The sequence below is a fragment of the Phaenicophaeus curvirostris genome, chromosome 1 (assembly GCF_032191515.1).
Source record: "Phaenicophaeus curvirostris isolate KB17595 chromosome 1, BPBGC_Pcur_1.0, whole genome shotgun sequence".
NCBI lineage: Eukaryota > Metazoa > Chordata > Aves > Cuculiformes > Cuculidae > Phaenicophaeus > Phaenicophaeus curvirostris.
In genome coordinates this window covers 199825244-199842819 of record NC_091392.1, presented here as the reverse complement: position 1 = coordinate 199842819, position 17576 = coordinate 199825244, and the positions used below count along the sequence as shown (strand labels likewise).

The window sequence follows — 17576 nt, the reverse complement described above, 5'->3', positions numbered from 1 at the left end:
TCTGATATCCTCTAACCTCTTCCTCCCTCACTCTTCCTTCCTCCTTTTTGTTCTGTTGTCCTTTCTGTCTTTCTTTGACTGTAATTCAGATAAATATCACTACTAAACAAATATTATCAGAAATGTGGCTTATTTAAATGTAAGCAAACATGAGAAAATGTGTTTTGTTACTTTGAATTCTGGCATTTAAAGGTAAATGACACCATATTACATCAGTATGTCTATCCAGGCATGCATGTGAATGCATTAATGAGGTGACTATACAGACTAGGTAATTTAGAGAAAAAATGCTTTCATAAGATTAACTGCTTACTTTACATTTCTATCATTCATGATTAAATTAGAAAAATTCCAAAGAGAAGAAATATATGTAAAAGAGGAACTGACATTTTACTGCTTTGATTTTCAAGTACACAAACATTAGTTGAGTAGAAGAAATTGCACTGTAATGGAATTTCAAACCACTAGTTTGCTATTTTCATGTAGCAAAAACTGTATCACAAAATTCTGCATAGTTTGAAAAAGACTGACTGCACCGGTGACTTTAAGACTTATCTAAAGTATCTATAGAGAAGGACATTTGTTTCTACTTTGTGATATTTAAGAAATTCAAAGTTATGTCTGAGAAATAATAAAACAAGCTGATAACAATGTACTGCTTTTGAAAAATGTTTCAAAGATTCAGAGAGGGAAACTACACTTACCATCATGTTTGAAGGCTTCTGAAAAGTGGTAGAGGTTTGTTGGGGAGTGATAATGTCCAGCTCCTCTCCAACCTTGTGAAGATACACTTCCTAATGAAGGATTGTTTAATCGTGGTCTGTTCTTTGAATTAAATGAAGCTAAAGATGAACTACCAGATTTGATTCTTAGGATAGCAGCATACGACGTGGGGAGACCAGGAACAGCTTCTGAATATTCTGGGTAAAAAAAAAAAAAAAAGAAAAACAAACAAGAAGTGAACACCAAATAAAAATAAAATCTATGACTTCTCAAAAGAATATTTAGTTATGAAGTAGAAAAGTAGAAAAATTTATCTGTAAATGGAGTGCCAGAGGCACCCTGACTCCATGAGGGGCTCAGCTTCTAGAAAGATCCAGGTAACAGCACAGAGCTCTAAGACAGAACATTCCACTGCAGATTCCACAAGAAATAAAAATCAGGTGGTTGTTCAATTTCTTGCTCATGTTAATATGCATTTTCATTCTATTACTACTTCTAGTAGAATTTCATAGTAGAAAAGTGTCTGGCAAGCCAACTTCTTTCCTTCATATCCTTACATAACTTGCTACATGCACTTCAACACTGTTTGAAACCGTATATGCTCCTCACTTAAACACTACTCTGCAAATCAATTGAGCTAGCTAAAAAGCCCAAGAGCTCATATATGCACAGATATCTCACCCCAAACCACACACATGCCAAAATCTCCTAAGTTTCTGTTTCTGCAGTGTCCTATTTTTTTTTCCTTTTCTGCCTGTACTTAAAATTTCAGTGTCCACAAATAAAGAATAGCGCCCAAGTATTTGGTCCCTGTATAATGATAAATACAACAGAAATAAGTAACTGCATTATTATTATAAAAGCAATAACACCCACTGAAGTCAACAGTCCTTAACATGCAGCAGTCTTAAGGAAATGTGAAGAACATTTTAAAATACATTGATATAGATGAGTAAAAGGAGTCAGACTGCATATCAAGTGACTATGAAGGGACTGATTTTTACAGAGATGGTAGAAGCGGCTGGCAGAAAAAAAGATCATTGTTCGGTCATCTCCACTGATGATAAATATAAATTTGACGTTCTTCACATCATTAGCATAACATAAAAAATGAAAAACTATGAGTGTTCAAAAGCTTTGAATAACAGCACACTCGGTTGAAATAAAATTTTTAAATTATTAGGTAATAGTATTGCTGGAGAGCTTTTGGAAAAATATTCTAAGCATAAACATAGTTTAAATCATTTTATATATCAACTGATTGATATATAGAAACACGCATTTTACTTTATGAAGATTGTGACAGTGGATTCTCAGAGTCTTTCAGGTTTAGGAAAAGATTGTTTAAGTACCGTATTTATTGTCTCTGATCAAATGGTAAACTGATTCACCCCTACCTTTTAGAAGAAGCTGGAATTGGGCAAAAGCAGATGACAAGTGTTACCATTCTAATCTATTCAAATTCTAAATACAAAGGATATTTGATGATTCCATATCTCATTTAAAATTTGTATTTAAGTACACGTTTTGGATATAAAAGGGGAAAGGTACAAATGAGGATAACTCTACTTTAAATTGTTTTTCATCCTGGTCTTTCAAACTGTGTACGTTATTATGTGCATCTTGCTGTTTATTTATTATATACATATCATCATTCTTGGCCCACAAAGAATCATAGAATCACCAGGTTGCAAGAGACCCACCGGACCATCGAGTCCAACCGTTCCTATCTGCCACTAAACCATGTCCCTCCAGCACCTCATCCACCCGTCTTTTAAACACCTCCAGGATGGTGACTGAACCACATCCCTGGGCAGCCTCTTCCAGGGTCCAGTGACCCTTTCTGTGAAAAATTTCTTTCTGATACCCGGTCTGAACCTCCCCTAGTGCAGCTTGAGGACATTGCCGCTGGTCCTGTCCCCTGTCACTTGGGAGAATAGGCCAGCTCCCTCCTCTCTACAACCTCCTTTCAGGTAGTTGTAGAGAGCAATAAGTCTCCCCTCAGCCTCCTCTTCCCAAGGCTAAACAACCCCAGTTCCCTCAGCTGCTCCTCGTAAGACTTGTTCTCCAGACCCTTCAGCAGCTTCATTGCTTTATCTTATAGGACCTCTTAAATATTATCACAGGAATATCACAGAAACATAGAATAGTTTGGGTTGGAAGGGACCTTGAAGATCATCCTGTTCCAACCCCCTTGCCATAGGCAGGGACATCTCCCACTAGATCAAGCTAATCAAGGCCCCATCCAACCTGGCCTTGAATGCCTCCAGGGATGGGGCAGCCACAGCTTCCCTGGGCAACCTGTGCCAGTGCCTCACCACCTCCATTGTAAAGAATTTCTTCCTAATGCCTAACCTAAATCTCCCCCTTTCCCATTCAAAACCATTCCTCCTCATCCTATCACTTCATGCCCTTGTAAAAAGTCCCTCTCCTTCTTTCTTGTATGCCCTTTTCCAGTACTGGAAGGTTGCTATAAGGTGTCCCTGGAGCCTTCTCTTCTCCAGGCTGAACAATCCCTGCTCTCTCAGCCTGTCCTTCTATGGAAGGTGCTCCAGCCCTCTGGTCTTCTTTGTAGCCCTCCTCTGGACTCATTCCAACAGTTCCATGTCCTTCTTCTGTTGGGGATGCCAGAACTGGACACATGACCCCAGCTGGGGTCACACGAGTGCAGAGTAGAGGGGCAGAATCCCCTCCCTCAGCCTGCTGGCCGCGCTTCTTTTGATGCAGCCCAAGATACGGTTGGCCTTCTGTGCAGCAAGCACACATTGATGGCTCATGTCGAGCTTCTCGTCAATATAAATATGATTTCACAAAAACTATCTTTGATTGTCATTCAGTACATTCCTACAGCTTTTGCAATGTTGATATGGTTTAGTTCTTTTAAAGAAAAATTTTTCCACAGGTGGAATTAAAGTAAAATCTTACCAATTCCAGGGGACTATTGAAAAAAAACCCCAAATAACAAAACTTAAACATGTTGTATAAAAATCTACCCCCATTAAAACAACTTACTTTCATTTTGATTTCCCTTAGAGCAGAATCTTAAGGTCATTTAAGTCCTTGAGGTTTGTTGAAGAAATTTTTTGTATTTTTTACTTATTTTGGCCTCACCAAATGCTAATTTATCTTACAGACAAAAATATTATTCACCTTACAAATAGAAATTATTTAAGATAAATGAGTTGCAGGAGAAATCACCACATTTAAAGTTACCACATTAAATATTTAATGCAGAATGGACATCTCCCTCATAAGCAGAGGAGGACGTTCCCTGAGGAATATGGACATAAAGGACAAGGACAAAACTCTCTCTAACACAATTTACATCAGAGCATAGAAATGGTCAGTGGTGAAATTAGCTGTTCTAGTGGCAGGATATCTGATTAGTTGTACTTTAAGAGGACGTTGGGCACTGTGGAGCTCCTCAGGTCCTCACAGTTCAGCCTCACAGAGGTGCTGATACCCTCCATTGAAATTCTGCAGGAAATCTGGAAATGAACAGATTGGTATGCAGTCCTGTTTTTCTCATATAAAGCTAGGATGTGGCCAGGTTTTAACTGGCAATAAGAATGCAACAAAACATCTGAAGGAGACCTGCTTTGAAAGGACACCACGTCACTCTAAGTATGCACATATCCTACTGCTTATAACCCATGGTGAACACATGATCTGTCATCTACATGGAATAGAAAAATAATCAGAAGGAAAATATTAAATTAAGAAGTGTAGTGTCATAGAACTATACGCGCGTATATTTTATACTTAAGTAAACTGTTACGCAGTTCAAACAGTGATACATATTCTGGTTTAGAGGATCTACTTCTTCACCTTTTCAAATCAAAGAAGCAAACAAAAATGTGGAATCAGTGGTAATTGCTGTTGGAAAGACATTCTTCCAAAGTGCACACAGACACAGAAGAAATGCATACTGGAATGAATTCTGCTTAATAATAATAATAATACAACCCCAAAAGCTCAAACCAAACAAACAAACATACAAACAAAGAAAAAAACAAACGCAAAACCCCAAATCTGCCTTTGGTCCAAACTATACAACACAATATAATAAACCTTAATAAGATTTCCAAAGGAAACATGATTGCAATCACATCTGTTATGAATGTACGGTTACTTGAGTATTTTCTGCAGATAAAGGCACTTTTCTATTTTCAGTGTGATTTTTTAGCTCTTTGCTCCTTGCCTTATGGCAAAGAACACGGATTTGGGAAAACTTCGTGGCAGTATTTTTTCAGCAAATAATACATACTTCATGTGACTGAAATACGGTATTTTTAGACTGTTAAATGGACTACATGTCATACACATATCAGTAGTAAAATTCCAGTTTCTGAAGAAACTGTGCAGTCCATTTCTTGTCAACAGAAGATAATCACTCAGATGTTGTTCCTAAGTATATCAGCTATTGCAGTTTGAGAAGATTAAAATAGTTGTTCTCATGTCATTTCATTAGGAAAATTATGAAACAGTCTTTTTGGGTTGGTAGACAGAAAGGCTTCCCACACAAGTTAAGAGACTCAGAGCTGTATATTGCTTTCTTTGCTAAGAAATGGATATTAACAAACAGAAATTAAATACTAACACTTATAATCCCAGTTCTTAGATCATTTAAAAAAGTTTCTGTGTTCCCATTGACCTGTACTATCAACTTAAAAAATGAGTGGAGCAAGCAAACAACCCTGTATGTTTCTACATGAACATGCTGCTTTACAATTTTTCGTTTTCTTTTCAATAGTAGTTTTTTCAAAGTTCACTGACAACAAAATGCAGCCAGGCCTCTACTCCTCTGATGAGTCTGTCACTTAGCTCCTTGTGTCTCTCATATTCTACCATCTCCTCCTGCTTCCATAAAAGTGTACCAGATAATCTTATTTACAAGAGAAGAACATCCTTCTTCTGGGTTCTGTAATCTGTCACCCAACAAGGAACTTAAGGCAAATGAGCAACCTTCCTCTCTGCTGCCCTGGCACACAAGAGAAACAAAAAGTAGTATACATATACAAGTTATAAACAAACAGATCAAGAATTGTATCCTTCTTCATCTTTAATTCATTTACCACCGAGACAAACTGCAGATTATATTATATACATGTGGGAGAGCAAAGAAACAGTTAGTCCTTTCAAAATTGTACTATGAAATACTTTTTACTCTTTTTAATTGGAAAGGTGTGCCATCTTACAACATGAAACATGTTACAGTTCTTGTAAGCTTGAGCTAATGAGTCCTCCTGACCTAATTAGCTTGGGATCAGACTTTATGTCATTAAGGATGAGTGCCTAGAACAGCTTCCAGGCAGCGAATCGCATCTGGATAAGAAGGATGTTTGAGGAGACAAAGGAGCTACACAAACATGGAAGGCTAAGCAGTAAGTGGGGCTGGACAAATAATAAAGTACAGTACCAAGACTCACTCCAGGCTACCTAAATTTTACCAACATATCATTGTTGCTAGACAAAAGTAAATAGAAGTCATACTGAAATCTCGACTTTTGCAGCTTCCCTTTCTGAAGAAGTCTGAATCAAAATGCAGTTTCTGCTAACCTAATATTTCTCATTTTTAGGCTATACCTCTCCTGTTTATTTGCATATATAAAACAATAAAATGCTCCAGTAAATAGGACTTAATAACCCTGAAATATTTTTGACAATTTCTTTTTGCTATAATACTATGTGTAGGCAGCTGGCAAAATTGACTTGTTCAGTGCTGTCTCATCAAGTCAAGCACACTGCAATTCTTTTCCCACTTAAAAAGAAAAAAATATTTTAAAATTCTATGTTATGTAGTTGAACAGGGAACACTTGTTCCATGGTGGTAAATCCAGGGTTTGAAAGAACAAAAAAATATCAACGTGATCTTAGATGGCCTGAGTATAAAATGGGAAGAAAGAAAAGGGAAGGATACAGAAGTCACTCTACATGGTGAAAAGGTCCTGCAGTAATAACAGTGTTATGCAAGCTGGTTTCTGACCTTTCATGGTATAATCGTTTTGTTTGGCTGTGATAAGTGATCAATGTGAAATTTCACCCTGACTCTACTTGCTTTGTGATGCTCACCGGGATGCTGTATCTGTGAAAAGCTTCTCTTGTAAGACATACCTGGAAATGGTTAATGAATTATACATAATCTTGTGGGTTTTTATTTTGTTTACTGAAAGCCTGTAGCCTGTGATCCTTACTGACAACTAGCACAGAAATTAAGCTTACCTGAAAACAAAACCCACTTCCTAATCTAAACATTTTCCTCCAGAGATTTAGACTTCTGAACTACCTAGTTGCAGTGGCTTTATTTGAATATTATTTTATTAGAGTACTATTTACAATAAAATGATTCCTTTAGTTTCATTTGGATTAGAGTTCTGGGACTTGGGAGAATAAATTTATTTTCCATTATTTAAGTACGTAGTTAAATTGCTGGAGGGTAGATGTTACTCTCTGATGTGTTTTTTAGCTTTATTAATCTACCCTTAAAATTCTTGAGAAATTCCATCAGAGACCCAGGGGTAGCTCTCAAAGCTCTGCTGCACTTGAGCTTCACAATGAAATTACACTTCCCCTAACCACATTCTTAGAAATGACTTAAGTATTTGGGATGAAACATCCAAAGTTTTTTCAGCTGGAAGGAGACATGTATAACGAATATATAGGCCCATATGGCAAAGATATTAAGCAACTAGAAACCAGACATAATAAAATCAGCAGCTTAGATTAGTCTTCATGGTTCTTTGCACTAGAACCACCAGATTTATATTAAGCTTAACAACAGTATGGCAGTTCTAAGATAGGTTGTATATTTTATTCCAAGTGAACATTTTTTTAAAATGTGATTTCCAGTAACAAATTATGATTTGAATTAGTTTTGGTAACTTCTTAATGAAACTGTGTTAACTCATTAAATTATTAATGGATCTTTTATTTCCAGTACATGTTGCTGTTCAGCCTTTCTTTGGTCATGAAAACTATTCCACAAGTAACAGAGAAACTGCCTTTGACTGATTACAGAGTTTTTATTCTTTTAGAAAAATAATAAAAATAAGAATTTTAAGATCATTCAAAAGAATTTTACGCCTATAATTTGTAATAACTATGTAATGTTAAATTCTACATCTTGTGTGCTTGGGGAGAACCAAGTAGACTCTGAAAGACAGGGTATCTGTTCCCACTGGATGGCATGTGCTTATACGTATTCCTTTGGAACGGTCCATGGATACAAGTATAAACCACAAACACTACCCTGTAGTATCTTATCTGACAGGTTTGTTTCAGAAGGCACAATGTGTGTCAGCATAGCTTCAACAGCAGTACTCTGTAATTTTACCAAAAAACATTCTTTCTTCAAACAGAGGAAAATGACCAGGCAAATTCACTGAATCCATCCGAAAAATTCTTAAAAAACTGTCTTTGTAGTGCTTGAAATCTACCAAGAATAAAGGATTCTGACTCTTGGAGTGATGTTTTGTTTTCCTTCATTACTGTTTTTTTTTGTTTTCAAGTGACTTCTGGTCTGTTACTAACTCACTGACATTTTTCAACTACCTAATTAAAATGTAGACCATCTTATAATACTTGCAAATGTGACCTTCATTTGTGTATTTTTGCTAGCTAGCATGTTTAATCAAATGTCACTAAGAATGCAAACTCTTTTTTTCATTGTAACTTTTAATTACATTGTTTCACAGGAAGACTTTATTCTTCTAAGCTTATGAAAATATGTGCCTTCATTCTGTAAACTGGATTGTATCTCTGTTGTTCTTAATTTTTTTAAACAGAAATATATTCTCCCTCTTGTTCTGTACATGTACATTGGTTTATTGGTTTCCTTTTAGACTGATCAATGATGTCTAGCTTGTCAATAACCTGAGAGAGAGAGATGCAAGAAAACCTGGAAATTTGGTATGGTGTCTATCCCGGGCACCTCCTTCTGAGAAGTAGGATTACTACTAAAACATAGGAAAATGTCAATAAATTATGTGTTACCGATAAAATGAGATCAATTTTAATTTAAAAAAAATAAAAATAAGGGAAAAAAAATTTAAAAATGTGGAAGCCACAGGTTACTGCATCTGATTCTCCTCTGCAGGCTTCTTAACATGTGTGTTTTAGTTTATGAGTCAAAGATTTCACTTTAAAGTTGCAATCATTGCCTAATTATTACTCAAAACAACAGGCAGTGCAACAATATATGCAGATGAGTAGCAAAAAACCCCCAAAATCGTTAAAAATCCTGAAACCTTCACCAGGAACCTTCTTTTAAACATCTGAAATGTGCATATCTACATATGAGCTAGTTAGGCTGAGTGCACTTCACAAGTAATGAAGAAGAACATGGCAATTGATGTGATGGACATGGCTATTTTTTGGCACGGATTTTAAAACAAAAGTAAAGTAAGTAGCCAAGATGTCAACTTTTCAATTTGTTCAGATGTCCACCATTTTAGTCCTCTCATCATAAATCACTCAAGCTTCATTTGTGTGTTTTCTGCAAAAAATATCCAAGTTTTCTGTGGTGGAGGTTTGTTTTCCAAAGTAGCAGCAGGAGATGATTTAGAAGAGTAAAGGTCTCAAGGAAAATATACTAGCGGTCTTCATTAACCTTTTTCACTACAGAACTCTTAAACATTTCAGTAGTCTAGTGTTCAAGGAAGATATACAATAATTTAATTTCAAGATCCAAAATACCCCTTCACTTTGTAGAATTTATTTTTCTCTTAGAAATCTAGTCATACAAGGCAGAAAATTTGAGAATATAGAATACTATGGACAGATATGAAAAGAATTAAGAATACTTAGGGATATATTTTGTTTTCCTTTAATTTAACAAAAGGAAAGTGCTTTGAAGACTTAAAACACTGGCTTAAAGATAGTAAAGAATATTTCCAGCAGCTATTAGCAAATGGATCAGCATCTTTGGAATATTATACTGTTATAGCTAATTATAATGTCATGAATTTTTATGAGGGATTATGTTGGATAATAGAAAGATGCTTCTGTAGAGTTAGTCATTGTTTCCCTTCCTACTGAAAGAGTAATCTTTTCCATCTTACTTCCACTTCATGTTCATAGTGTAGCAAATAGATGACCCAATATATGCCCAATTAATCCCACTTCACATCCAATATAGAGCATCCACTAGATCAAGTAAGATACTTTAACATAGAAATCTTGAAGCTACAGAATGTTTACAAATACACTAACAAAAGTAATAAAAGTAATAATATATTCCAATTACGGAAGAACATTCCTCCCAAGGAAATTAATTTCAAGATGAGGAAAAGGCTTTGAGATTATTGTTATCATTGTTTTCTATCAAACACTTACATTTTTCTCTTTCAAAGCATACTAATATAATATAGCGATTACAGCTCGCTAGGGTATGCGTCTGCTGTAGCATGGTCTTCAAAAACAGTGATTATATTCAGTCAGTGATTTGCTCCTTTTTCAAATACACTGAAGTCATCCAATGGAAAGTGCTTTTCAGATGTAAACAATATAAACCTCTTATTTGAAAATTCTTCTCATTAGTATATTGAAGGAAAGATTAACTCCAAGTAATATCAACAAAAGTTTAGCCTATTCCATCTGAATAAGTGCCCTAAGATTCCTAAGTGATTTTTGTTCATCGTGTTTTATATATACTTAATTGTCTCACATCTTTTATACAATATTTTTCAGCTCAAGCATGGCATGTATTCTCCAGCAAGAAACTATGGAGTGTTACTAATGTGAGATCCGTAGATTAGCCTACACGACATGCTTTTAATTGCAATCTTAACTTGTTTTCCCCATGGCTGATGAACATCACAGTGAGCGCTCACTTTTAAATGTGAAGGAAGAACCAAGTATCAAAGGTCAACAATTTTAACACAAACCACTTAAAATAATTAGGTGAAGAGAAATTCTTATTTATAGCTCTTTCTTCCTACGTCAACATGCAATATCAACGTTAGGTATCATAGAATCGTAGAATCACCAGGTTGGAATAGACCTTCGGGATCATTGAGTCCAACCATTCCTACCTGCCACTAAACCATGCCCCTGAGCATCTCGTCCACCTGTCTTTTAAATACCTCTCGGGATAGTGACTCAACCACCTCCCTGGGCAGCTGCTGCCACTGCCCGATAACTATTTCATGAAATTTTTTTCCTGATATTCAGTCTGAACCTGCCCTGGTGCAGATTCAGGCCATTGCCCCTTATCCTGTCCTGTGTCACTTGGGAGAAGGGACCAGCACCCTCTTCTCTACAACCTTCTTTCAGCTAGTTATAGAAAGCAATAAAGTCTGCCCTCAGCCTCCTCTTCTCCAGGCTAAACAACCCCAACTCCCTCAGCCACACCTCATAAGACTTGTTCTCCAGCCCCTTCACCAGCTTTGTCGCTCTTCTCTGGACTCTCTCCAGAGCCTCAACATCCTTCTTGTGGTGAGGAACCAGAACTGAACACAGTATTCGAGGAGCGGTCTCACCAGTGACGAGTACAGAGGGAGAAAAACCTCCCTCGACCTGCTGGTCACGCCGTTTCTGATACAAGCCAAGATGCCATTGGTCTTCTTGGCCACCTGGGCACACTGCTGGCTCATGTTCAGTCGCTGTCAACCAACACCCCCAGGTCCCTCTCCTCCAGGCAGCTCTCCAACCAGACTTCTCCTAGTCTGTAGCACTGCATAGGGTTGTTGTGCCCCAAGTGCAGGACCCGGCATTTGGCCTGTTAAACCTCATGCCATTGGACTCTGCCCAGTGGTCCAGCCTGTTCAGATCCCTTTGCAGAGCCTCCCTACCCTCCAGCAGATCCACACTTCCACCCAGCTTAGTGTCATCTGCAAACTTGCTAAGGGTGCACTCGATGCCTTCATCCAGGTCATTAATAAAGACATTGAACAGGGCTGGACCCAGCACTGAGCCCTGGGGAACCCCACTTGTCACTGAACTCCAGCCATCCAACCAGTTTTCAACCTAGCAGAGTGTTGGCCCATCCAGGCCAGAGGCTGACAGTTTCCTAAGCAGAATGCTATGAGAAACTGTGTCAAAGGCTTTACTGAAATCCAAGAAGTCACAGCATTTCCCTGGTCCAGTAGTCAAGTCACTTTGTCATAGAAGGTGATCAGGTTAGTTTGACAGGACCTGCCTTTCATGAACTTGTGTTGACTGGGCCCAATCACCGGGTTATCTTGTGGACAATAATAGATCAATCTACAGGAAAGGAGAAATTTGTAATTTACACTGTTAATAAAAAATGTTTGATTAAATTGTTAATACTATCATGAAAACTGAAGTAGTCAAAATATTAATAATCAATGTATGAAGGAAAGTACTTGCTGAATTTCTTAGTAATGTAAATGTATAAATTTGTAAAAAAAAAAATTTTTAAGAATTCACATAGCTGCTTGTCCAGAAAAACATAATCTGTAAACATAATACGTTGTTGCTCCCTTTTCAGAAATATTTTGAAACACATTCTGAACAAACTTGAAAATACCAGTTTGTCTGCTACTGCACAAACATAAGCTCTGTTACCATCTTAAAACTGCCAGATGTTTCTTTCAAAAATGAAATATTTGCTGTTCTTCAAACAAGGAATTAGCTTTCCATAAACATCTTTATTGTTGCCTTATTGTGTTCCCTCAAAACTATACCTGAAAACTTGCTTCTTCTGTGATGCCACTGCATTTAGGGCAGCTGCAGAGCTGGTGTAAGAGTTGTTGCTTTATATTTTCTTGGGTGCTCATCAGACTTCTTTTGTCTGTTTTACACAGTAACCTTGTTACTGAGGACTATATGTCTCTGCTTGAACTTCCACCTGTCGGTAAAACTGGACCCCCTGCAACAATGGATCATAATCTAGCAGAAGCAGGAGCAGCATTGACTCCAGACTGGTGTGCTATGGTCACTGGGGCAGTAACAGGTCTGAAATGGAGCCCTAGACCCTGGGCAGTGCTGGGGAAGCCCTACAGAGCCCAAGCAGGGTTGCTCAAACCTAGGAGGGCACTCAGGGCCCAGACAACAAACTCCTTTTGCAGCAAGGTGTATCTCATGTCCTGTAGAGACCTGGATTCATCATGGACCTACCATGAAGTAGTTGAGTTGCTTTTGGATGACATTGGGCTATTTTAAGGGATGCAGAGACAGGGCATGGACAGGAACTGATAAAGGGACACAGCATGGGAAGTTTGGGGCTGTGAGAGTGGATTCAGACTGCCCAGGAAGATGTCTGGCAGGCTGGGGGTATGGTGGGAGAGTTCATTTCAAGCCTGAACAATGACTCCCATGGTTTACAAGTTATAAACAGGGGCACAATTCAGCCAATGATCTTGGAATCACATAATCATACAACCATTTACGTCGGAAAAAGGTCGTTAAGTTCATTGAGTCCAGCCGTTGACCCAACAATGCCAAATCCATCATTAAATCCCATTCCTAAGCATCACATATACACGTCTTTTAAAGGCCTCCAGGGGTGATGACTCAACCACTTCCCTGAGAAGCCTGTTCCAAGTTTCAGAACCCTTTTGGGCAAAAAAAGAATTCCTGATATCTGAAACTCCCCTGGTACAACTTAAGGCATTTCCTCTCAGCCTAACACCTGTTACTTGGGAGAAGAGATCAGCATCCACCTCAACTACCTCCTTTCAGGTAGTTTCAGGTAGAAAGCTATAAGACCTGTCCTCAGTCTTCTTTTCTCCAGACTAAACAACCTCAAGTCCCTCAGCTGCTTCTCATAACACTTGTGCTCCAGACTTCACCAGCTTTGTTGCCCTTCTCTGGACATGCTCCAGCACCCAAATATCTTTCCTGTAGTGAAAACTGAACAGTATTTGAGGTGTGGCCTCACCACCACTGAGTACATGGGGACAATGTCTTCTCTAGTCCTGCTGGCCACGCTATATCTGATACAAGCCAGGATACTGTTGGCATTTTTGCCCACACAGGCACACTGTTGGTTCAAATAAATCTGAATATCGACCATCGCTCTCAGATCCTTTTCTGCCAGGCAGCTTTCCAGCCACACTTCTCCATGCCTGTAGCATTTAATGGGGCTGTTGTGACAAGATCTTTACTATCAAAATGCAAATTTACTAATAAAATACTGAAAATAAAAAAAGTTATTAGTATATATGTATATGAATAAAAACTGTGTTCCTTTGAAAAAGGAGGAGGCTACTGCTTCAGGCTCACATTACCAGGCAGAACTTTTACCAAAGCATAAGTACATTTCACTGTTCAAATTGCTTCCCTGTCTGCAAACCTACATGGACTGAAGAAACTGAAAGTTAAGAGAAATTAAGCACTTAAAGAAAGTGCTCAAAATAATTTTAAGTTCATATTATTACTTTTTATACACTGTAAAAAGTGTAGATACCTTTTGATCTTTGGACGAAAGAATCTGTGGCATTTCTCACCAAATTATAGAAGTATCATGAACAATAATGTCCTAAGGGTTTCCTGAAGTAAATAAATAAAAATATAGCTTCCTGAGAAAAGACCATATATTAATAAGACAGAAAAACTGGAATGTGTCAGGTTTATGTAACCTACAAATTAAGATTAGTTTTGAGAGGTAACAGCTGTACAGTGCATGCCTTGTTGAAAAAAATGTGGAAAATTTTCTTTTATTTTATGGCTATATCCACAGTTTTGAAGGTGTTCAAGTAAACAGAGACCAACTTAACATTCAATGCAATGAGTACAAGAGCAGTAAATTCTAACAGTCCTTGATTAAAATAATAATGTAAAACATTTAAAGTTTCTCAGTTAACCTTTATTTTTTGAGAAGGATCGATTTTACTTTGACATAGAAATTTGTCAATAAGTTTTGATTAGCACAGGAATGTGATTCACAGCTAAAGTAAAGCTTTCCTTAAATTGCAGAGTTAATTAAAGGTTACCTAGGATAATGTAAGCTTTTCCATTCCCTGTGATATACATTCTTACATATTCTCCCAGTTCTGTGTGTTTACATGTCCTGTGGAAGTAGGCAGTCTCCTTTAAGATATCTGTCTCCTGGTTCAGAGCATTTAATTGTTTTTTTCTATTATATTTTTGAGGTAGTTAATGTATTCTTCCTTACCTTTGAGTCTTTCCATAGTTCTCTATGGTTTGCTTTAGTGTTTGCTAAATATTTTATAGTGCACATTCCACCTTGACTTGAGACCTTTATGTGGCTTAGTCTTCCCTTAGGAATCCTATGAATTAATCACTGGATGTATTGTCAGTGTAAACAGCTATTGCTAACAATTAAACAATCCTTACACACACAAAGTAAACACTATCAAAGCACTTCTAAAGCATTTTTTAGTGGAACATAAGGTAGAATATACGCCTGTTATCTGTTAAGTGGGGGTAAGATGTTCTGTTGCTTCTGAAGTGTTTTCAACAATAATAAAGCAAATTTAAAACCTCCACCTTGTTATGATGGACATTATTCCACTGTCTTCCTGCATGGAAACAACAGTTCCATGAAAAGGTACATGCAGAAGCTCGTCTCTTGTCTTCTGTGTCTGAGATAGACTAATAGAGGTGAACAAACAAACCTTCCAAAAGAGCCAAAATCCTTCCAATCTTTGCAATGAAATATATTAGTGCATTGTACAGGAATTTCTATTTGCACATTATTTTCCTTAATTGGAGATATTTTTCTTGTAGTAAAACTCTAATATTCCACAGTCTCTTCAGGCGATTCTTAATTATTTTTCTCTGTGTTCATAGTAGTTGTTTTTAACCACAGGATCTGATGTCTGTTTGTGTATGTTTCCAAATATAAGCCTCTTCTGGTGGTGAGACTGGCACCCTCAATAAAGTATGTGCAAATTCAAAATAAAGCTCTCAAAGGACTGCAGCCAACAAGACAGACTAGCAGTACCTTGAAGGACACAGAGTTGAGCTGTTCGTACAGTGCTTTATAATGGAAAAAAGAATCTGTACACCTGATCTCTAACAAAGTGCGAATTAAGTAAAAATAATTATAACAGTACTGAGATAATTTCCTAACACAATGGTTTTGTTACCCAGACAAAGCAAAAGGAGCAATTTAACAAGGAGAAATTTAGTGGTTTACTAAATGATGATTTTAATTTTCAAGTTCAGTAAAATATTTTATGGATTTGTGGGAAGAAAATCAAATAATTGTTGTTTATCTTGCTGAGAACTTCAACAAAATAATACTAAATAATACTTCCATCATATACTTGTAGAAACTACAATCTGAAAATAATTGACTTACTTTGGTAAAATGATGCCAAATAAAGGTGAAAAAGAGGTCTTCAAGTTATGACAGAGTGAAATATTAATGTAATAATTATGGTTCTGTTTGCAGGCAGAGAAATAACTTTCAAAATCTGATTAATTACTACTATTAAGAAAGAGGAGAAAGTTCATGTTTGTCACCACCTGAGGAGCTTGAACATATATAAGTCTATGGGACCTGCTGTGATACATCCCAGAGTCCTGAGAGAATTGGCAGATGTGGTTGCCATGATATTTGAAAAGTCACGACAGTCAGGAGAAGTCCCTGGTGACTGGAAGAAGGGTAATGCTGTGCCCATTTTTAAAAAGGGTAGAAAAGATGATCCTAGGAACTGAGATCCCTTCCAAGCCAAGTTATTCTATGATTCTATATCTGAGATAAACATGCATATACAGAACACTTTTCTGTCAAAGATCAAAAGGATTTAACAGAGGGCAGAAAAATATTTTCACTGTAGTAATAGTATTAATTAATATTAGAAGCTTAATTAACTCCTTAATTAATATTATCTGCTTTCCGGCTGGGTGGTCCCCAGCATACACTGATGCCCGTGGTTGTTCCACAGAGTGCAGAACTTCACAATTGCCCTTGATGAGGTTTCTGTCAGCCCATTTCTCCAGCCTGTTGAGGTCCTTCTGGACGGCAGCATGGCCTTTTGTCATTATTAGCCACTCTTCTTGTTTATGTGTCATCTGGAAACTTGCTGAGGGTACATTCTGCCCCATCATCCAGATCATTAAAGAAGAATGTATAACAGGACTGCAACCAGCATTGATCCCAGGGATACAGTGTTATTTATTGGCTTCCATCCAGACTTGTGCTGCTGATCACCACCCTCTGGGCCCAGTCATTCGGCCAGTTTTCAACCCACATCATTACTTGCTCATCCAGCCCATACACCAGCAGCTTCTCTAGGAGGATCTTATGGGACACAGTGTCAAAGGCTTCCTGAAATCCAAGTAGAAAATACCCACTGCTATCTCCTCACCTACCAGACATAGTCACTAGCATTATCTCCTGTCCTCTCCTTTTTCCCAGGTTTGTTCCTCCCTGACCCATTGCCATCTCTTATTTTCTCTGCATTTGGCCTTTCTCATAAACATCTCATAACAGCTGTATCTCCAGCCCCCACCAAACATCCCATAGATTTGCTCTTTCCCATGAGATCCATGATAATCTTGTTTTTCTCCTCATCACCTACAGTGTTCTGTCCGAGCATTCCCATGGATACGTCTTAGAGGTTCATTCAGTGGCTAATGAGTCAGTGACTTGAGACTGGATCTTTGATATTGTTTCTGCTATCTCCTCTTCATTAAAGATTGTGTATCTAAATGTTTGATTCCTTCCTTAATGTAGCCTTTGGGAACATTACCCTTACCCTCAGTGAAAGTCAATGATACCTATGTACCTCAATCAGGTTTAGAAGTTGGATTTTTTCCACTTCAGGGTATTTATAATAAATTTACCTTTTCAATAACTTTCAGAAAACTGAAGCATCAGTTTTATAGGTGTCATAAATGTCAGTGGCACATAGGTGACATATACATATAATTGTTATTAAACATATATAGTGACAACTTAAAGAAGTTAACCTCTTTGA

The 17576-nt window shown here is 37.5% G+C and overlaps 1 protein-coding gene across 3 annotated transcripts in view; it reads right to left on the bottom strand.

Moving 5' to 3' along the window:
• Window positions 1-17576, bottom strand: part of CNTN5 (contactin 5) — a 666657-nt gene that overhangs the window by 282978 nt on the left and 366103 nt on the right. For all 3 annotated transcript variants that reach the window (XM_069883473.1, XM_069883470.1, XM_069883471.1), the window contains exon 3: window positions 705-920. In XM_069883473.1, the coding sequence (XP_069739574.1) occupies window positions 705-920 (216 nt within the window). The remainder of the gene's footprint in view (window positions 1-704; window positions 921-17576) is intronic.